We start from the raw sequence: 22,519 nt of genomic DNA, 5'->3' as shown, positions 1-22,519 counted from the left end.
GCGTTGTAATTAAGCAGCAGAATACGGCTACGTAATGCTTTGAGAGTGGGTGTGAGACGGAGAGAGATAGAAACAGGGAGACGTGTCGCTTCTCTTTATTACTGTACCACTTGGTGATGAGAGAGATGTGGAGATGTGTGTTGCATATTACAGCACAATGGAAAAAATTACTCTTTGTTAAAATGAGGATGGTCTAGAATAAGAGGGCCCATTGAGACTGCCATTGGTGTGCCTGCACAGCCACATGAGACTCTATTCACTATTGTTATAATAAAACACTGCATAGATAAAAGCTCATGAATACAGGTTGCACAGAAGAGCTGAAGCGGCCACTCTGTAACAGATTACACTGCTGCCATGCACAGCGGGGAGAAAAAAAAATGACTCCAATTTTAATTAATCCTTGTTTAAATTAGGATGAAAAATTAATACTGTGAATTGGCCGCGCAGATGAGATGAGGCGTATATGATAGTGTTTCATAGCTGGTAATCAAAGCATCACAGACACTGAGAGGGTGGGGGTGGTGGAATAATAGCTAAACTCTTAAGGAGCATGAGTGGGAGAATAACTGGAATCCAGTTGACTTTAGATGGAGAGGTTACAGTGAAGCTGAGAGAGCAAATCAACCACACAGGCAGATTTCACACCTGGTTTAACACTTGGTCTGAGGCTGAGGCTCAATCTGTGAGTAAGGAGGAGATTCAGGACTCAGGATGGCTGACGTTTAAGTTTAAATTCTTTATTTGTCACATTAAGCACAACTATTACAGTGGAGCAGTCATTGACAATGGAATTCTTGTTCTCAGGCATCCTCCAACAATGCTCATACAATATGAACATCACACAGGTTAAATGAGATGTGAGAAAAAGAGAATCTAAGTCAAAGACATAAATAGTGTAGGAGTTAAAATACAGGAATAAAATGAAATATAAATATTACCCTGGTGGATAGTAGTGGTAAATAAATAAAACTTAATGAGAACTGGTTAAGGAGAGGTAAAGACAGGGTGTATACACATAAATATATACACTGTAAACGTTTAATAGCTTGTAGACAGTAATAAAACAAATATATGTCTATTTGGCAATATTTGCAGATATAAACAGGTCTTATATACATGTATTTATACAGATGTGAACAGGCTAACATCAAATGATTTAGTGTACATTTGAACTGTGTCAGCGCGGTGCAATAAAGTGACAGTAATGAGCTTGAGAGCTCAAGTGTTCAACAGTCGTATGGGCTGCAGGATGAAGCTGTCCCTGAGTCTGGTGGTGCTGTAGTCCACAATGAGAACTTGATGGTGTTGGAGCTGTGGGTTGCCATGCAGTGGTGCGTGAATGGGGAGTACAGGAGCAGGCTAGTACACAGCCCTGAGGGTTGGCAGTGTTGAGAGTCAGGGTGGAGGAAGTGATGGTGCCTATCCACTCAGCCCTATGTCTCTGATATTGATGACGAGCCTGGAGGGGACAGTGATATTGAATGCTGAACCACAGAGAAGCAGATTCTAAAGAAATAAAAGCACAAAGCAAAAATAACGCGGGCCTAAAAGTTGCCTGATACAACAACCCCATACACCTTCAGTTATCTGTTCAGTTTGTGCTTTTTTACTGTGGTTTTTCATCCAGCTGTTAAGTCTTCTCTCCTCTCCCACTCTCCTCAACCCAAAAACATCTGGAGCTCACCATAGCACAAATCCCTCTCTCTTAAATCATGTAACACTTGTTTGCTCCGTGCCATCCCATGATCTTCCTCTTTCTGTTCAGAGGGCAGAGGGCTCTCGACAACCCACATGCTCGATTTGCCTTCTTTTCATTTCCTTTTTTTTTCTTGCCAGCTTAGGGAGTTGTGAATGAAAATGAAAAAAAAGACATCTTTACTTTTACTGTTCATTTGCACTGTGTTTTCTCTTCCTAGCCTGGTGGAGACTCAGGTGGGCATGAGTATTAATAGCTTCCCTCATTCATGACGTCAGCTGAAATCACACATGCGCCTCTTAACGCTCAGAGGTGTTTTATGTTAGTTAGACACATCACTCTCAGTGGTTATTCAGTCAGTGCTGTAAAGTACTTGCCATCATTTTTTCTCCCCCTGCCTGCCTTTCTGCCTCCCATCTACAATGATGTATTCGTTTCCATTCATTTCTGTGTTGTTATTCCCTCGTTAGCTGTGTTTGTATCTGGTCTGACTGTTGCTAACCTGCTCTCTGCTCCTCAGTCTTTCCCTCTATCACTTTTTCTCTTCTCCAAATTATTCTGCTCTTTAATGCGAGTGGCAAACAGTATTTCATTTCCCCTCTTTTATCTGTTTCACTGCATGTGTCCATGTGACTAATCTCTCTCTCTGCCTCTCTCTCTCTTCACTAAAAAAGGCCTGTATACTCTGGCTGAAAGCTTTGTGGGGTCCTAAATGCTAAATGCCAGTCTGTCTCTGCCAGGCGCCCGCTTAGCGCCGGTCTCCTTGGTGATGAGACCAGCGATCAGGCCGCTCTGAACCAGACACTGGGGGGTTTGTGATTTAGCGTGCATGTGCATGTGTGGCTACTTGTGTGTGTTTGTGTCAGCGTACAGTAGATGGGTGTGTGTGTTTCGCACCTTATCTGTGTAAAGACGTGTACTGTAAGGGAGAGAAAGCAAGGCAGTACGAGGGACATGTATTCACTGGCTCATTATCATGTGAATGCATTATGTTTCCTGTCAACATGCCTCTGCCAAACAAGGGGGCCTCTGTTCTCTCTGCCAGGGCTCAAGCGCCACAGCGGCCAGGCCCCAACGTGGTGCGGTTCTGTGCTGGCACAATTCACCAGGAGTTTAGCTCCGCAGACACTGCTGTTGGCCTCATCCTGATTCAGTCCATCTGTACTGGCATCTCAGCAGCCGGCGAGGACTCAGTCTGTGGGAATGAGATGGGAAGACTCCATTCAGAAACATTTAATGACGGATGTAGGGCTTTTTATGGATCGAATGTAGATAATTATGAGATAATCCTGAAGTGTGCCTTTAAAACGATTGTATTATTATGCACAAGAGCATTTTAATATTAAGTTTGATGAAATGTGTAACAATGGTTGGGAGCATCTTACAGTCCCGCAGACAGCTCTGCATGTATTAACAGTTTTGCAATTTGTACTTAAACTTGACGAGCAATAGTCAAGGGACATAACTATGTATATTTAACTATAAACAAGAACCAGATTCTTCTCTCCTTAATCAAATCTCAAAATGATTTTAACATACAACTTTAGGAAGACTTTTCCCGAAATCAAACCTGTGCTCTAAGGAGAACCTCTGAACAGATGGCCTTTGCTATTATCATCATCAGTCCACTAATACTCTACAACAGTCTCCCTGCATCGGAGCTGGGTCTCTAGCTGCTGGTGGAGATATTGATCCGGCTGACAGAGACTAATTCTTTGATACACAGATGTAGAGTTAGAGGTCAGACCTGTGGTCTGAGCTCTCACATCTCACTGGGACCAATTTAAAACCTTGAATAGCCGAGGGTCTTAACAGCAGACCTCCCTGTGCACATGGCAGCCTGAGGTGATGTGAAGCTGTATGTGCAGGGTTTCAGTGTGTGTGTTAGGGCAGGTATTATTGTATATATGTGTGTATGTGTGTGTGTGTGTGTGTGTGTGTGGGGGGGGGGGGGGGGTATATGCATGCGGTTATATGCATGTGTGTTCATGCATGTGTGTGCTGTGCTCTAAAGTGCTTGTGCAAGCAACATTTAGGTGCTTTGACTTGCAACCGTGAGAGATTGCATGCAGCTTGCACATGCTTTTTATGTATAAATGGGTGGCTGAATAACACCCATGAATCCTGTATAAATGAGCATATTCTAGACAGATGCCCAGTTACCCAGAAAATGGCTCCACTGTGGGCTGAAGTCTAGTGTGTTAAGAAGACCACCAGGTACAGCCTGTGGTCTGAACTTAGATGGAGGTAAGATGAGTGGAGGTTTTTAAAGGCTAATGTCCTTTATGATGTCTAATATGTTTTGACTAATTTCTAAAAACGTCAAGTCAATTTATCTTAAAATGGAACTCTTTCACATTTTGGGAAATACTCTTATAGGCTTTCTTGAATAGAAGTGGATGGTTCCCATAGAAAAGCTTAGGGCAGTGGCTAAACCAACCAATTAGTCCTCATCCAAGTCTTTGCCCTTGTAATATGCTTTTGATAAAGCATAAATCTTATGTAAAAACCACAAAATTTTTGAGTTTTTTTTGTCCTTTTTTTGGTGCAGATTAAAGAAATAATGTGCTAATTAGTGAGCTTTAGAGGTGCTGGTATGAGAATTTTGTTACCTTTGGACAAAGCCAGGCTAGCTGTGTCCCATTGGTTCCAGTCAATGCTAAGTGAAGCTAACCAGCTGCTGGCAGTAGCTTCATATTTCAGTCAGTGCATGAGTCGATTTAAAAATCACAGCTCCTTTGCAATGGGACAGACTGAATCATGAAAAAGAAGCAAAACAGCTTATTTTGGGTTGCGACGTGCAAAGAAGGCCTGATTGAGAGACTATAAAACTAATCTGGCTACCTCCACTTGCAGATTGACTGTAAAGTGACCTTATGACCAAAGCATATGTGAATCCATTAAGTTGGCTCCAGCAGTCTCATGCTGTAATGTATCTGTGCCAGACTGAGCCACTTTAACGGCTCTTATTTCCTTCACACTTATTCCAATTAAAACATGACTTGTGATTACAGGACAGCAGTCTGCTCGGTAAAGTGTACGGTATGTGTGAGTGTGTTTAAGAGATTCAGACAATGTGTGAGTGTGAGATGAGTTATATTGACACCGTTTTGGTGTCATGTCTTCATTATTTTGTCCCGTTAACTTCACTTGATTTGTGCATTTATATGTACATGTGTGAGTGCGTGCTTGTGCTTTTTTTTATCTTGGCTTATTGGACATCTGTGCCAGGGATTCTCAGTTGACACTCTGGGTTAATTGACCTCTGGAGACATTTTTCTCCTGAGTGATAATGAATGTCTGGCTGATATAATTTGTCTGCATTTCCTAAAGAGCTTTGAGATCTGAGGTGGCTTATTAATTTTTAAATTACACATTTGAACACACCATCTCTTGTACTTTAAATGTTTCTTTGATACCTATGTCAGAAATATTGGCCTAAAAGTACTGGAATTATTACTAATATTACTATTTTGCAGTGTGGGGGGTTTACATTTTGAATTTTGAGACGGGTATTGGGCATTTAAAGACATTTTCTTACTACCCGTAACACATTGAAAGTGACCAAATCACACCACATTTAAACAAATTGCAGTACTGGTACTAGTACTAGTAAATGTACCTTGTTAAAAAAAAGAAAAAAATAGATACTGGCCACAATATTCAACTAGATTAGAGGAGCGCACTCAGTAGAGTGCAGATCTCTGCCAGGTGTGTATGTTGTCCTGAGTGCAGGACTACTCAATTAAAATTCAAAGAGGCCCAGTTAGAGAAAAAATTCCTCAGGCAAATGTCCAGAACATCATAATGTCTAGCTTGCGTTATGATACAGTGCCATATATTTTGAGGTAGCCTAGTAGTTGTATCAACCCCTGTATGAACATTTGCTGCTTTCAATATTCACCAACATCTCAGAACATATGAGGCCTACTGGTTTTGAACTGGATGTGGGAAGATTGAACATGTAAGAGTCTGCAAGTTTGATTCAAAAATTGTGAATCACCACAACCACGTGATGACCCTTGAGCATATAAAGATATTTTGTTTGATGGGTCCAGTAGTATGCAAGATTAGCTGCAGAATGATACACACATGCACACACACACACAAATACACACATGAATGGACATGCATGGCCAATAGCATGACCCCTCCAGGCTTACTCCTGGTGGAGATAATAATCTTCAGGTAATAAGTTTCCCACAACATGGATATCCAGTGTTTTGTAACGGAACTCTTCATTTGTTTTATTCACGTGCAGATAAATATTATATGAGCAATATTAAAAGGTTTGATCATCAATGATTAATTGTCTTTGTGCTGTAATGTAGGTTAGGGCCCAGGAGGCTAGTGAGCTGGAACATAAAACAAACAAATCATTCTCCATAAAGGAAAACATCTTTTAACACCCTCTCCACTGCAGCCTGCATTGTAATGACCTGTATTCCCAATAACAAAGAGAGCTGAAGATGAAAAATGATCAATGTGATGAAGTCATGGGGGGCTTTTGTTACTTATGTTTAAATTTGTTTGCTGCACTCTCAAGGACAATGGGTGTTTTCTGATGCTAAATACACACACGCGAGCAGGCACACACACTCACTCAGAGGCATTCACACCTACACAATCAAAGAGAGAAAACTAATGAAGCCTTTCTGAAACAAACAACTTGATTAAGACTCAGGAGGGGAGAGAATCAGGTGTGAACACCGTGGGTCATGAAATCATGTGTGAACGTATGCCAGAGATGTGTTTTTAAAGATGCGGTTTGTGTGGTTTTAAGGAATGCTCCTCCTCCTCAGGGGGTTTGTTTGGGCATGTAATCGCCAACATTGCTGCTGGCTACCTGGTGAGCATCTTCTGGCTGAACACACTAGCAGGAGAGCTGAGTGTAGGATTGTCTCTGGGAGACACATTTTTGTCCACTGAGGAGTTCTCTTACTTGTTTTCTTCTCTCAAAGAGACAGAAAGCTGTGAGTGAGGCTGATTTCGCTCTCTCTAATGGCGCATTTCCATTACACAGTTCCAGCTCTACTCGACCTGACTTGGTTCTACTCTACTTGGTTTGGTTGAGTTTCCATTACAATTGAGTACTTCATAGTACCTCCTCAACGTAGGCGGGGTGGTCATACCACGGCTGCGCGAAACTGCCATGATGTCAATTTGTACGCGACGCAAACAGAGCCGACAAACAATGGAGGACATCGAGGCTCCATCTAGCTCCCTTTGAATTCTTTCATCTGCCACCAAACCCAGAAAAGTCTGGACCTCGTCGACGGACCACGGTGATATTTTACGAGCAGCCATTTCCCTCGAGTGAGAATAAAGAATAAAGTCAGCGGTTGCCTGGCGTTACAATGGAGGGGGCGGGATTGTTTTTCCGGTGGCATTGACGACACTATCCGGCCAATCAGTGGCCGACAGGCTGTTGACGTCACACATATAGTATCGCTTCTACTCGCTTGGAACCTCGCCAGAGCAGGTACTAAAAATAGTATCGGGTACCAGGTACTATCCCTAATGGAAACACAAAACAACCGGGTTGAGTAGAGTCGAGTCGAGTCGAGCCGCGCTAGTGGAAATGTGGCATAAGTGATTTTAATAGTAATTGGATATAATGCTTTAGGTTACCAAAAACAAATCTTTATACCAATGAATGCATACACTTTGATTCATCATGACAATTTCAAGATATTTCACTTCTTCCGGCATTTATATACCAATAAAATCTTCAAACTCTTGGTTTCACTGCTCAAATAGTATCCTTAGGAATGCAGGCAAAACTAAAGGCACCCAGAGTGATTTGTTTTATTGCCGTTAGTGTGCTCTCAGAAGAAAAAAGAGCTGAGTGAATCCACATCATAACGCTACACAGGGAGCCTAAGTGCAAAGCGAAGAGAATGCTAAAAATAAGGAGGAAAATTAGCAAGAGCTTTAAGGACGATTATATGATTTAAGATCGGACATAAGTCAGAGCTTTGTGTAAATTAATGAGGTGTTTTGTTGCTGCAATTTCTCAACCTCGATCATCATGATGATCATTAGAAACTGCCATTCATAATGTAAATACAGCTACTACTCCTGCTTCTCTGCAATTCTTCAACGCCAATACTCAAATGTATTGGTGATTTATTTACCTTTTGTGTGTGTTTTTTCTATTGTTAATTAGACAGGGACAATTGCAGCAGAGAGGTTTCTGGATTCCAGGAGGGATTTGTTCAGATGCGAGCATCCATTTGTGACTGTCAGCCTCATTTAAACCTGTATTAACTGATTGTTTTGGCCACATGGGTGCAGCAGCTGGGGTTAAATTGGGATTTGTGAAGAGAAGGAGAGCTTGGCCAACAGGTTTTGGGGGTTGGCCTTGTGTGTGTTACCACAGACCACACGGCTGACAGGTTTCAAAGGGACCATTTCTTTAGAAGTTGCAGTGAAACATTGTGTTCTGTGGATGTGGACTGTCCAGAGTAACAGAGGTCAGGATGTTGCTTAATTGTTGTTTAATTTTCTAGGACCGTTTTCTCAACATATCTACTTGCTTGGTGTTAATTCTCCAGACAATGACCTGCTCTATTGACTCCTGACAAAAATATCTTTCTCTTTACCTGCTCAATGCTGCGTTGTGTTCGTCAGCTGGTTGCTAACTGTCTCACTGATATTTGGTGATGGGCAGCTAGCGTACAGTAGGTTTTTAGAACCCTAACCCTAACCCTTTCTCACACACATAAGCATTCAATCCATTATTAATATATTAGTTTTAAGTATTGGTTACAGTATCTTTAAACTGTCAAGTATGTCAAATTTTTTAAATTAGGTTCCATCTGCTATCAACTGACCATTTATGCTCCTGATTTAGGTTTTCGTTTCTCAACTTTCTTTAAAAAGTCTTTGCATTTATTCTCAAGGAACTGCAAATAAGCAATTACCATGGGTAATAACCTGAGTAATAACCCGAGTGAGTAAACACAGAGGGAGACGTTTGAACCGAGAACAAACACACAGAGATTAACACGAACACTGATGTCAGATGGAGAGAGAAATGCCAGGAGACAAAGTTCCAGAGAGGTTTGTGAGATGTGCCTGGCAATGGGTTTTTACCATTTTTCACTTGAGGTGGGAGAGGGGGGCAGCTGGGGTGGCTTGGTCTCCATGGAAACTGACATTCCCTCGTAGGTGCTTGGCAGCCATCGCCAGTTGTTGAGCTTGGGTAATGGTTTGAAATTCTCCGTAAAGTGCCTCAGAGGTTGAGATTAAATTCAACCTGCTCGGGGTAGACTCACGCAGTGACGAATCAAACCATTTTTGAGTGGAGAGAAGAAAGAGATTAATAGCATCCAGACAGGGAAATATATAGCTTGTGATCACATGTCAAATGTTTATTTTTGCTCTTTTGTTCTTGGCTCCGAGTCTGTTTATAAAATATCACTTTTCATTCATTAAAAAGCACTTCTTTCATCAATTGTCACTGACTGCCCTTACAGTCCAGGAGAAGTGTATCAAGCCATCACTGCAGTGTTCACTTTGATTCAGTCCGGCAGTGCTGTTCCATCAAGTCTACTATATATTTGCATCATTTATATTCAGAGGCAGGGACGTTTTCTTTATGTCAGATATATTAAGTGTTATTTTTCTGTTAGTTCTGCACCCGCTCCCTCTTTCCCATGAGCCTTTGCACCAGCTGGCAGACCCATCTAAATAAGAGCGGTCAGGCACCGCTGCTTAACAACTGATGAAATGATTGTTCCTCTCCCCTTCCAAGTGCAGAACACTTTAGCTGTATGTGGCAGGTAGTGTGAAGGCCTGCTGCTGATGGGCCTGTGAGTGTCAGCGGCTTGAAAGGATCAGCCAGGCGAAGCGTCTACCTCACAAGTCTGCCCTCATGCAACTCATGCAGAAAATGTGGACAATTATTACTGTGTGCATCATTGAGAGCCTTCAGTTGTCTTGGAATCGAATTTGTAAATTTGGATTTATCTAAACAAGCATAAGACATTTTGCTCGTGAGTTTGGCCTGCTGAGGTTGAATTAGATCTTGTCACACTTGAAGGGGATGTAATGGGATTCTCCACTGAGCAAGTGCGTAGCTACATGTTTCCAAGATTATAAGCACCCAGCTCTCCACAAAATACCATTTGCATTCGTAACACAAAACAGAAAAACCAAGGCATTACTTGAGCCAAATAGGTACCATAAGGACAAATACACAGGGGTGTTTATGGTAGGGGCTGTCTGAGATTTGAGCTTGTGATTGAATATATTTTGCACACATTATTTGAAAACCCAGACATGAACTTGTACATGAACAGCACTGGCATGCAAAGTTGTGTGTGTGTGTGTGTGTGTGTGTGTGTGTGTGTGTGTGTGTGTGTGTGTGTGTGTGTGTATGTGGACATGTATTATTTATGTTGTGGGGACATGAATCTGTTTACACCATCACATTGTGGGGACTCGCCGTCCTTACGAGGTAAAATGCAAGTCTCCATACTGTAAATAATTAAAATTTAGGGTGAAAACGTAGGTTAACATTAGGGTTTGGGTTAGGCAAGTAGAGCTTATGGTTATGGTTACTGTAAATCTCCAGGAAATGAATGTAAGTCTATGTAATGTCCTCAAAAGTTATGGAAACATGACTCTGTGTGTGTGTGTGTGTGTGTGTGTGTGTGTGTGTGTGTGTGTGTGTGTGTGTGTGTGTGTGTGTGTGTGTGTCAGTAGCAGATTGTAAAGCTTATTTGTATGCCACAGCAGCTCCTGTTGTTTCCAGGGCTCCTGTAGCCTGGGTGGTCAGTCTCTGTTCAGCATGAGAGAATCAAAGGTTTTCAGCAGAGGACAGATCGTAGCTGCCTCCTGTCTCCTCTTTTCACAATTCTGTGAATGGAACTACAGTGCACAACACTGAAGCAGTGTTTTGCATGAAAAGAAGAGACTGATTGTTTGACTTTGAAAGGTATATTAAAAGTTAGTGTATTTAGTGGTCTTGCAAGTCATCAGATTTGACTATAGCAGGGGTGTCCAAACTTTTTTCTAGGGCCAGATAAGTAGTCTTATTTTAAATGACACAGCAATTGCCTTTTTTTTTTTTAAAGTGGGAATGTAACTAAATGCCAGCCACTCAGGCATGAACAGGTCTCACCTCTGGATTCATATACCACAAAGAATAAGCTGCTAGGAATACCTGCATTTTCCATGAAGCTGATATATTTTACCTAAGGTTAATTTTAAACATGACTTATTATTGGTAATAAAATGTTAATATTTAGGTTCAAAACATATGAAGCATGCTCTGGTGTTTCACACAAGATCATTCAGAAAATAATCTTTGTGTCACATCTACAGGTATATGACACCAACATTTATCTTATGCCTTTAGTCCAGTGCATATATTTATCTGTGATATTGACTTTTAAGTTTTGACATCTGTTCCATTTGAAAAAGCGTGCACAGCACAGCTCTCTGTCAAATTCAAAAAATTCAGAAATTAGGATGCGTGAATCTCATTTGATCATGAAACAGGTAACTTACTGGCACTAATGAGAAGGCTGATACTGAGATCTGGACTGCAGTTCACAGAGCAGGTCTGGTTTGAAAACAGTGGTTGAGATGCATCACATAGGTGGAAGTCACTTGGTCTCAACCTCATGTGGTTCTTGTTTAAGTTCAACAGAGAATGTCTGCTCACACAAATATGTGAAGCCAAACATGCTCAGCGTTTTCTTTGCAAAGGTTTGCATTTCTGGAAAACTGCCGTTAAAAGTTTACAAGAGAAAACTGCTGGTGTCGGCTGTGCCACTCGTTGTCACACTGCAGCTGATTGAGCTGCATCACCAGGGTCCACAGAGAATGGAGAAGAGAAAAGCACAATGTCTTTGATAGCATACTTGTTTCTGCGCACTGATATTGTCCCGTAGAAAACTGTCCATGACCTCCTGCAACACTGGGAAATGTGAGGTGTTGAGCTCCGTTTGCAACAAGTGTCTTTGGAAGAGTTTCAGCTTGGTTCCAAATCTCTTGATGTGTGCGTACAGCTGGCTCACCACTGCATCTTGCACTTGGAGGCTCAAGTTCAGCGCATTTAGATGCTTTGTTATGCCAACCAAAAAAGCCAAGTCTGCCTGCCATACAGGATCTGATAGTTCTTGCATCGGTTGTCCCTTTTCAGGGCTTCTTCTCCACCATTTTTGTGGCACAGTCTTTAGAAACATAAACAATATATTTTAAGACAGAAGTTGTGGGCCATGCAAAATCTGACTGTGGGCCGTAATTGGCCCCCGGGCCGGACTTTGGGCATTTCTGGGCTAAAGTAAGCCCGGAGTCTTGAGAAAGTACTGTTATTTAGAAAAGTAAAGAGGTAGAAATACACAGTTAAATGGACATTTTTCCCAGGAGTAGTAATGCCAAAAGCTTTTGTTACTGATGATAATGATGATGAACCAAGCACTTTCACAGTGAAGGTAAATCTCGCACACTTGCTGTAGCTCAGCAATATGTCACTGATGAATCTGCAGCCAATGCTGAACCATCCCACTGAGCAGATCCTGTTATCAGACACCAGATGTAGGGGGCATCTGTTAGCACATGTACAAACCAACTAGAGAACAGGTCTGTGATCCAGCAGACATGGGCTGGTTTGTTCAAGCACTCTGGAAACCACTAACTGAGGGCAGGGTGGTTCAGGGAATTGCAGAGAAAATGTTATTTTGGGGAATTTACTACTGGCACTGTTGGTGGGCACATTTTGGCACGAGGAAACATAGACAACATTCACTCAAATTCCCAGTGAATCCATTATTTATTGTGTATCAAAATGATGATGCAAACATATCTACAGTGTATTTTCTTTTATGTCTGTGATGACTGCGAGCATTACCGAACCTCTTTAACACTGTGAGATGCATTGTATGCTGCAGCCACACTGGCGCATTCAGCTATGAGCAGAAGTCAAATAGGTTGATTGCAAGTCAATGGAGGCATGTCCAGCTGCCATCTGGTTTTATTTTGCCTGGCAGAGAGAGAAAATTAAGTTAGCTTGGCTCCACGTGCTATTGAGAAACGATGTCTGATCTTTCTGTGCAAATGCTCAGAAGGCAATTAAGGTCATGATGCAAAAAGTTTGTAATCCGAGTACTGGTGTATCTGAGCATGTGTGCAGGCATGTAAGAGAAATGCTTTCAGTGTGTCTGTCTCTGTTACAGAAGTGCATACAGTATACGTGTGCACACGTGACACGTCTTTAGCACATGTGGATGTTGACTTTTTTTTGGTGGATATGCATCCGTGCACAATAATTACTTTATGCTCAGTGCCAGGGAAGGATTTAATTAACTGTCTCCTGTCAGGGTAGATAATTAGTCAATACCCCACACACACACTCTTTCATAAACACAGAATAAGTCAATATGTTTTCCATCCTAACACTAAAGCTGAGTCTGGAATGTACTAACAATTACTTGCTGTTGCAGGAACATAAAGTACAAGTCTTGAGTGACACGGCTCAATAGGCAATTACAGAGGAGTATTGAGAAAAGCTGCAGACAGAAACTGAGCATGGTGTGGGTTCTGTCTGCCTACAGAGACGAGCTAATGTTGTTTGATTTTGGTTTAAATTGCTTCATCAGTGTGGTAGCACACTGTATGATCTGCTCAGCCTGGCTTATGCTCACTCAGAACAACAGCAATTATATTTTCTCCTCTTTTTTTTTGCAGGTTCAAGATTTGATCGACACACAGGGAGAGGTAAAAAAAAAGTCTTGAACTTACTTCCATACTTCTCTTTGTTCTTTGTCGACTCTCTTTTTTCATGCATGTGGAGGGCGACAGGATGATTAACAGGCATTAGACTGCGTCTGCAGTTGTGTGTTTGTTCGGGTTGTGTGTGGATGATACAGAGGCATTACCGGGGAGATTTGTGAACCAGTTTTGTCGCTGTTTTCACTGCACACATGCACATGTATTCAGTGCAGCCTCATATTGAACATAAAATGTGGATTAGGGGTGTCTTATGGTATTTGTCATAATCACACACAAACAAACCGAAATACTCCAGCACACATGCACCTGCTGTAAAAAAGAATGCAATTAGCATCAGACAGGAAGTCTAATACAACTCATTTTACTCAAACCACACGAAGCATTTTATCTATCCTGTGTAGGTATTTATTGTGTTGTTTAGGATGACATTTAAAGCTGTGTTGGGTTTTGCCATCGAGGCAGGATTTGATCATTACGGCAATGGCGGACCTACAGCTCTTTTTGGTCTATTTCTGGCAGATGGAGTCTGTAACGGTTTATGTCTGCGGCCTTCCCTCTGTAGATCCCAGAGTATTTTAGTCCAGAATAATCCCCACCATCTGCTGTCTCCTCTACTACGTTTTAGTGCCCAGTATCTCTCCCTCTATCTGTCACTCTGCTTTATTTCCTATTACATTTCCTCTTCTTGTTTTCTCTGTATTCCACTGTCATCCCTCCCAGCTGTATTTTTTTAATTGTGATGCCTCTCCTCCTCTCCCACTCTCAATTCAGTCCACCTTTTGTCTTCCTCCACTCATTTTCAATCTACTCCTTCTTTCTCATGAGTCTTAATTTCCCTCCTCTGTCCTTCCATCCACCTTTCCATTCTCTCCTCATGATTTCCTCTTAATATTTGCTTTTCATCTGTCTTGTTTTAAATCTCTGGATCCCTGCCTCTGACCACACAAACATGCCTACACCAGCCACTTTCCACGAGCTGTCAAATCCTAATCTGGGTTTCATGAACACAGACCAATACACTCTGGTTTCCAGTGCGAAAGTCCTGAAAATCAATGATTAAGTTCATTTAGGTTCAAATTTGAGGAATGTTATGTCTTAGCAATGTGTAAATCCATTGCTAGATAAAATCTGGAGCACTGTCCAGTCATACGCAATCAACTGTGGAAAGAAAGGAGTCCAACATAATATCTTAAAATAGCACTTTTAGAAAGCAAATCTTTAAATTTATGGCTAAATATGACTATACATTAAACATACCTGAGCAATGCTTTACGACACATGAGTGGCCATATCTCAGACCATATGATGATCCATTTAACCTGAAATGATATTTCTCTAAAGGATCTTAGTTTCTTATATTAGCAAGCTTGTTCTCTGAGTTGGTTCAGTTTGCTACACAACATTAAGCAACAAATCTCTGTGCAAGAACTAATTTGTGTGCCACAACGCATTTCAATTTAGTAATGTGTAAATCTACACTAAACTCATGTTATATCTTGGCTAACTTTAAATGTACTAAAAGCTGGTGCAGCCAACTCCAGGAGAGCTAGAAACATCAACAAATCTATGCTGGCCATGGCAAATGTAGAATATCTTATGAGCTGCCAGCTCATTCAAACTGCTTCACAATACCTTGGAAAGGATTTAGTTTATAACAGAGAATTACAACATGAACTGACTGATCAGAGACACTGTTCCTCCACAAGGTTTGTTTTGCCGAAGTGTGTTTGAACACCGCTATTCTTGAAAAACCAGACAGTTTCACAACAAGGCTGATTGCACTCCTTTCATTGTTGAATATACAATTTGAGCCAAACATGATAGTTATTTTCAGATCTGATAAGATATATCCCTGCTTAACAGAACAGCTGTAGTTTAGAGGCTTGTGACTGAAATCACAAAAGTAAAAAAAAAAGAAAAAAAAAATCTCATTTGAAATAGGGAAGGCTCTCATCTTCCTCTACAAGTACCACTGAGGTGCCCAGGGAAAAGGCAATTGACTCTGCTGCTCTGCTGCAGTTGTTCTCCGGCAAATGGTACATGACTACTCCTGCAGTGTGTATGACTGTAGCCCTTCTTTCCTCTGTCCTCCTCTCTCACACTGATGCTCTAAGTGAGGCTGAGCTCTCTGTCAAATTAATACAGCAGAGAACATGACAACAACACTTCACTTAGCGCAGAGACACGTGCATTTATGACATCGATGATCTCCAGAGAGAGAAATTCAGATTACTATAATGTAGAGGGTACAAGAGTACAAGGTTTATTCTCCTTGATAGATTCAGATGTGCTGTGTCCCCAAGTGTCTCGCAACAACAACGATGATAACATTGGCAACCAAAATACAGACAGGTATGACATCAGCACCTCAGTGACATGGTTGTCAGCCATGTACAGCACATCTCTTTACCAGCACACTGCTGGATTAACAATGACTGAATGGATTAGTGAGTGAGTGAGTGTGTGTGTGTGTGTGTGTGTGTGTGTGTGTGTGTGTGTGTGTGTGTGTGTGTGTGTGTGTTTGTGTGTGAAAGGGAGACAGAGAGAGAGACAGACATAGACAGAATGATAAAACACAGTGGTGACTCCTGTGTCAAGTGGGTATTTGATAAAGCCGGATACCTTAAACAGATACCGATAATACCCCGAGATCATCATATTTTGGCTCGACTGCTAACAATGACGCCACCAAGGGGGGGCCAGGGGGCCACTGACTGTATTCGTGACATGCTTCTGTCTGATCTCTAAGGTTTTCAGTGGCCCCATCTGGTTACCCCTATGAAAAATTTGCGGGGGTGCCACTGTCTGCTAATGACATTACATAACGCATTCTATATGTACATGTGAGTTCACACACATGCACGTATATAAACCCGCAGCACTGAGCAGATCATATCCTCGCCATCTGACCAAAATCCATTAGCATGAGGAGTCACAACCTCATCCATCCGCTCCGCTCCTTCAATTTCCTCCTCTTCCGCTTCCTCTTCTCTCATTCTCTCCCAGACATCAGGTCCCCCGACATGTGGGACATGTCCTCTCTGAGCTCATCTGAAATGACACGTACAGAGACAGTCAAACAGCGAGATTAAGCATGTAGGTGTTCGCAGCCCCATGGGCACTAACGGTTCAGATTTTTAAGTGGCAACCAACAAGCCAGCCTCTCTTAACACCACTCAGAATGACAAATTTATCAGTTCTCCCAATTTTACAGTCCTCTGAAAGCAGTCCTCTGAATACGGTTATATAAAAGCAGATGAAGATAGCTGCTGCTGAAGTCTTGTTTTAAAACGTCTGCATCTTGAGACTAAAGGCTATAGTTGTCCCCCAAGTGCATTTTTTTTGGGGGGGGGGGTGTTAATAAATGATAATGAAGATGCCTGAAATATTGAAATATTATATTTGTCTTTTGTAATGAGCACCATAAACTGTGTGTGTGTGTGTGTGTGTGTGTGTGTGTGTGTGTGTGTGTGTGTGTGTGTGTGTGTGTGTGTGTGTGTGTGTGTGACAGTAGCATGATTGCCAGCTGGGCCATTTATGCTAAAACTGCATGCTTCTCTGCTGCTGTAAATTGCTTTGGATTGCTGTTAATAGCTACTTTTGCCAATTCCCTGTGAGTCCGATATTAAAATCTGCCATGATGTCATTCTTCTGTAGTTCTTTCATCCTCACTGCTGCAATGTATTTCTTGGATTAGTGTATTTTAGCGTTGCGTAGTGCTCTAAGAATGTCAGCAGTGAATATAAGGCATGCAATCTGCTTGACTATTCAAAACCTCCTAATTGAAATGCTGAAAAGACAGCTCTGGCTAATCAGCTTAGAGATGTAGTCCACAGTTGACAGATAATAAAGAGGATCTTAGTGCTGAAGAGTCTATTACCACCCATGTAATGGGAGTTTGCAGAATATGATCTGAGGACAATGGAGGGATAGGGAAGTTAGGAGGGAAAGGGTGGCAGCCATGGAGGAGTAAAAGGTTGCAGTAGGTGAAGAGAAGGCTGTTATTGTTCAAAAGGAGGATTAAAAAAAAGTCACATGAAAGGGGCTGAACACCTCCTGCAATAATGCAATTTTGTAAAACCGAGTTTTAAGTTGAGGTTTGAAGGATGTGAGGTAACGAGGTGACCTGATGTAGGATAATGTATAAGAATAAATGCATGCTATGCTGGAGCTAAATCACTGAAGTAAGTCAATCTACTGGAATTCAGTTCAAAGATACATGTACGCTTAAAAGAAACCACTGTGAAAGATTGGACCTGAACTGTGCGGTCTCTGGTCTCAGGTCGAAGGTTCTGAACCTGCAGATTCCACCAGGCGCGTTCTTCCAGTTGCTGTGTCGTGGCTGCTGGAGTTGATCTTGGCTGGGCAAGAAGTCACAGAGGAACAGTATAAAGAATCCGGTCAATATTTAAAGTAGAACCTAGAAGACCCTGTGCAGACTCGCAATCCTACATCAGCAATAAACACAACCATGGTAGAGGCACAAACATGAATGGCCAAATCAAAAAAATCTGAGCAGTTCAACAAAATCTGTCAGGCAAAAGTCTCTTGGTGGGGTATGAAGCGGTTCAGAAGACGGAACAAAATGGCTACAGGCTGAAGCCGCACCTTATGGAATCAAGACGTAACAATGTCACATGACTTCAGTACTCTGTAACAGAGAACAGTCGGAAACATGTCCTTTTCAGCATTCATGCTATTTTTCTGGTGAGGACAGTCTCAAAGGGGGACATGTGATCTGTCTTCTTTCATGTGGTCAGGAGTCGGGCTGCAGTGATAAAGATGTGAACAGGCGTGGCCTCTCAGCCGGGCAAACAAACAATCTGGCTTTTATCTTAAGAAGAAGAAGAAGAGATAAAAGCATGAATAACTTTCTTTGATTCAAAGCACAATAAAAGTGATCTTTTTTATTATTGTGATAAAAATGGACAAAAACAGGACTCAAGATTAAGATCAACAATTAAATGATAATATTTGCTTCTGAGATATAAAATCCTCTGATTGCTTTCTGTGTAGTCTGTTATATTACACGACTACACAAAAAAACACCTCAGGATAATTTCTGAAAGAATTGAGAATATATATGATATGTAATATAGGGACTGCTGGTATCAGAGCAAGTGTTTTTTCTTGTGTATTATTATGACCAAATCTTCCATATTGCCCCACCTATTGATCAGACATCACAAAAGTACGAGCTCCAGTAAAAGTAACAGTTTCTAAATGCTGACTACTTTGTTTCCAGCAATAAACACCTCACAGAGGCAGCCTTGTGGCATAGAATAATGCACCTTGTTTCTGACATGACGCATCTTGGGAAATCATGTTGCAGTGAGTACAGTTGACATCGCAGTGCATCAACGTGGCTCCAGTGGAGGGATAAAATGCCACAGGACGACTCTCTCCGGCCTGCCTGTCACTCATCTCTCTCACTCTCACTTTCTCTCATACTCTTTCTGACCCTTCAGCCTCGCCTTTCCACATGCACACACACACACTCACACGCAAAGTTTCTAAAGCCTCTGTTTATGAGACGGACAGAGGTCAGGGCTGTGCGCTATGAGTGGAATGACACAATACACACTAGCACCTCTCCAAGCTGCTCACTGCTGTACTAAAAGAGGGCTGCCACAGTGTGACATGAAATCTTAGAGTACACAAATAACCCTGACTTGTAATGTGCTGTGGAATATCCTAATCCTATTAAAGATGAAAGTTGAAACAAACACCACTTGGAATTAACAGTGTGTGCCACTTAGTTATCGAAGGGTCGCAGTGTGATCAGATGTCCAATATAAATTAACCTGTCCTTGCACTGACTGTCCTCATGCATTGGAGCTCCTAATAACATTATTTACACACACTTGGTATACCAGATAGCTCATCTTTCTTTATATTTATATTCTTAAATGTGATATAACATCTTTTCTCCACACATAAAAAAGCTAATTTAATCTGATCAAACGCAGAAGATGGAGCATATCACTTAGTGAGGTTTAGAGATGCTTGTGGGATTTTTTCACCTATGGACAGAGTGAGACTAGCTACTACTGTTTCCAGTCTTTATGCTAAGCTAAGATAACCTCCTGCTGGCTGGAGCTTCATATTTATCATGCAGACATGACAGTGTGAGACCCTGAGCATGCAATTAGTAATGCCAAGTTTGTCATGTGGGTTTGCCATCATTGGAAATGCTCTGTGCTATTCTGCAGCAATCTATTCTATTCTTTTCTCTCACGGTGTGCCGAGAATATAATGTATATTAGCTCTGTCTGCTCTGCCCTCCAGCCAGGGAGAGGACTACTTTCTCTCTACATGTGTAAGGTGGGCAGATGCCAGCCACAGTAACGGAAGGAAAAGGCCACCGCTGAAGTCCCATTGCTCATTACCGTCAGCATCACTATCATTAATCATCACACCCTCAAGTATCTGAGACCTGCAGGATGTAAACTGCGAGGAGGGTTCAGCGAGTGGCGGCAATTTGGTACGGACTAGCCATTAATAGGCTAAGACAAAGTGACAACAGCAATGTTTGTTTTTAACAAGGTCAGTGACTGTGGCGCTATCTTACTGTTATTTTTGTATAAGCTACAGTCTCATTTGCGCAGGTGTTCTGCGCAGTATGAAAGCCATCGGGAGTTGATGTTTTTCAGGAAGTTCAGGAAGGAATTTTCCCGCCGAGATGTCTTTTCCAACCTGAGGTGTGTGTAAAGTGATGGAGACATTGTGGCTATGGGGTGAGGCTCAGGCAGTGGTTAGTGCCAGGCAGCTAATTTAGAAAGTGTTGTGTCAGAGTAATAGGAGCTGAGAGGAAACTCCTGATACGTATCACACACACACACACACACACACACACACACACACACACACACACACACACACACACACACACACACACACACAGACGGCCTTCCTATCTGGATGACTAACTACTGACACTACACACTTGACCCATTTGCCTCCATGTAACAATTATTCCTTGTAAGTAAATGAAAGAAAATTTGCGTGTGGAAGGGGAGTAAGAGTGCTTTGTGAGGACAGACAACAGATGGAGAGGAAATATGGTGAGTTTGGAGCGGCGGAGCTGGAAGATGGGAGTTAAAAGTTTGTCTGTGATTGACAGAGAGAGGAAGGCAAGGGGTGAAAGAGAGGGGGGGCAGGAAGAGCAGCTGTCCTTAGATGTCTGTCTCTGAGGACTCAACCAGGAGACATCTTTTAAGTTTCTCAACCTTGGCGTTTGGACACCAAGAGAAGTGCAAAAACATGAAAACAGGGCTCTGAAGTAAAATTGTAGGGACAGTTGGATGGAGAGCATTTCCTCACATCTGTTGCATTCTGACTTAAAAAACATCTTTGAATAGCGGATATATGTTCCATAAATGGAGTGAAAGGTTGTTTTCGGATCAGAGGTCTCACATGCGCGATGGATGAATCGTACTCTAAGTTCTGAACGCGCTCTAACCTTTTTCTCCTTCCTTTGTGAATTTGAATTACAGGATTACCCGATCTGCTACTGTACGTGCTGAGAGCGTCTCACAATCCCGAGAGATCCATTCAAAACCGATTATTGCATAATTTCAGAAATACAAGGGTGACCGGGGGAAATGAGCCAGTTTTCTTATTGATTGACCTTTTGGAAATAAATGGGTTTTTGTGTGCCAAGCGCAGCGGGCTTGAGCCAGCAGAGCAGTGTGGTCCACGCTCCAACCACCTGGAGTGATTGTCATAATCACAGGAGCAACGATGAGGGATCGTCTGGAGCGCGTATTGATTCCCGCTCAGTCTGTATTGTAGTTTTGGCACACAGGCTGACGACTACATCACCGCACTGGTATTAACACTGTAGCACCATTGGGACCCGTGGAAAAGATCTGTGGCCTATTCATCCTCTCCTGACAGGCTAGTGCTTTGCTTTCTTGTCCGTGCCACCTTCCATCTGCCTGTGTGGCGGTCTGTCATATGTGTGAGGAGGACTGATGTGTAACACGCACACACAGCTTTCCACCGCGCCGATTATGAGGCTATTTGTTTTGGGGATGATTTGGGCCATGGCGTCACGCTCATGCATTATGCAGAAAATATTGCAGTCGTTGCTGGAGGGGAAATCAATAAACATTCTGCTGTCATGTGGCATTCTGGAAAAATTAAAGGATAGCGATGCGCCTGTCGAGGGCCCAACAATGGATCACAGTGTTTCCCAGATACTGTTTTTTGATGGCAACTCTTTTGAACAGCAATCACTGCTGTTATGATTTTCTTGCAGTTTTGGAGAGGTGGCGTGTTTTAGTGTCATTATCAAAGGCAGATACATAGATGAAATATTCTGTTTTAAATCAAGCAGCACAGCCCCGTGCCTTCAATATCAATCTGAATAACTGAATTTTGAGGTAAGGTCTTTTTTATGTTGCACATTTGCTTGCTTGTGATATCTGAACTCATCTGCTAGAGCGGAATTCATTACTCAGCATGGCAGTTATCTTGTTTCTTTTTTTTTTTCTTTTTAGGTGGAGGCCACTGGATATATTTTATTTACACCTCTGTGAATTATTCAGGGAAAGTGTTTCTAGATGGAGCAAGCTAGCTGTCTACCATCTATGAATGGTTGAGTTATTCTAATGATCCCTCTCTCTCCCGTACGTATTAGTGTGTGCCTGCGGGCCTCACCATAGCTGCTCATCAGAGGGTTTCTGGATTGAGAGCAGAAGGATTCTCTCTCTGCAAAAAGTTGCAGTCTTAGTTGGGCAAGACTCGGCCTCCCAAACCTCTCACTAGTGTTCCAGATTCCTCCCCCCAGGTGTGCGAGGGCGATGCGTGTGCGAGCGTGAACGTCTTCATGTGTATGACTTGCATTTGTGCCTTTATCCGTGTGCGTCCTGCTGCTGTTTCCATGCGAGTCTGTCTCCCTCTTTGCAGAGGGGACTCTCCGTTTCTTTCATCTTCCCCATGTTTCATTCCTCTGCCGTTTGCTCCCACCTTTATACCTTGCCTCATGTCTCACTCCTCACTCCATCTTCCCCTTTTCTCTTTTCTCCCTCCATCTCTTTGCTCCTTCTTTATCTGCCCCTTCATCTCTGC

The 22,519-nt window shown here is 42.2% G+C and overlaps 1 protein-coding gene across 1 annotated transcript in view; it reads left to right on the top strand.

Moving 5' to 3' along the window:
- igsf11 (immunoglobulin superfamily member 11) overlaps positions 1-22,519 on the top strand; it is a 94,557-nt gene that overhangs the window by 15,775 nt on the left and 56,263 nt on the right. Inside the window, exon 2 of the mRNA XM_070970903.1 lies at positions 13,400-13,429. Coding sequence (XP_070827004.1) covers positions 13,400-13,429 — 30 coding nt within the window. The remainder of the gene's footprint in view (positions 1-13,399; positions 13,430-22,519) is intronic.

The sequence above is a fragment of the Chaetodon trifascialis genome, chromosome 9 (genome assembly GCF_039877785.1).
Source record: "Chaetodon trifascialis isolate fChaTrf1 chromosome 9, fChaTrf1.hap1, whole genome shotgun sequence".
Lineage (NCBI taxonomy): Eukaryota > Metazoa > Chordata > Actinopteri > Chaetodontiformes > Chaetodontidae > Chaetodon > Chaetodon trifascialis.
The sequence above is the reverse complement of the archived record's forward strand: the minus strand, read 5'-3'. Positions and strand labels throughout refer to the sequence as shown.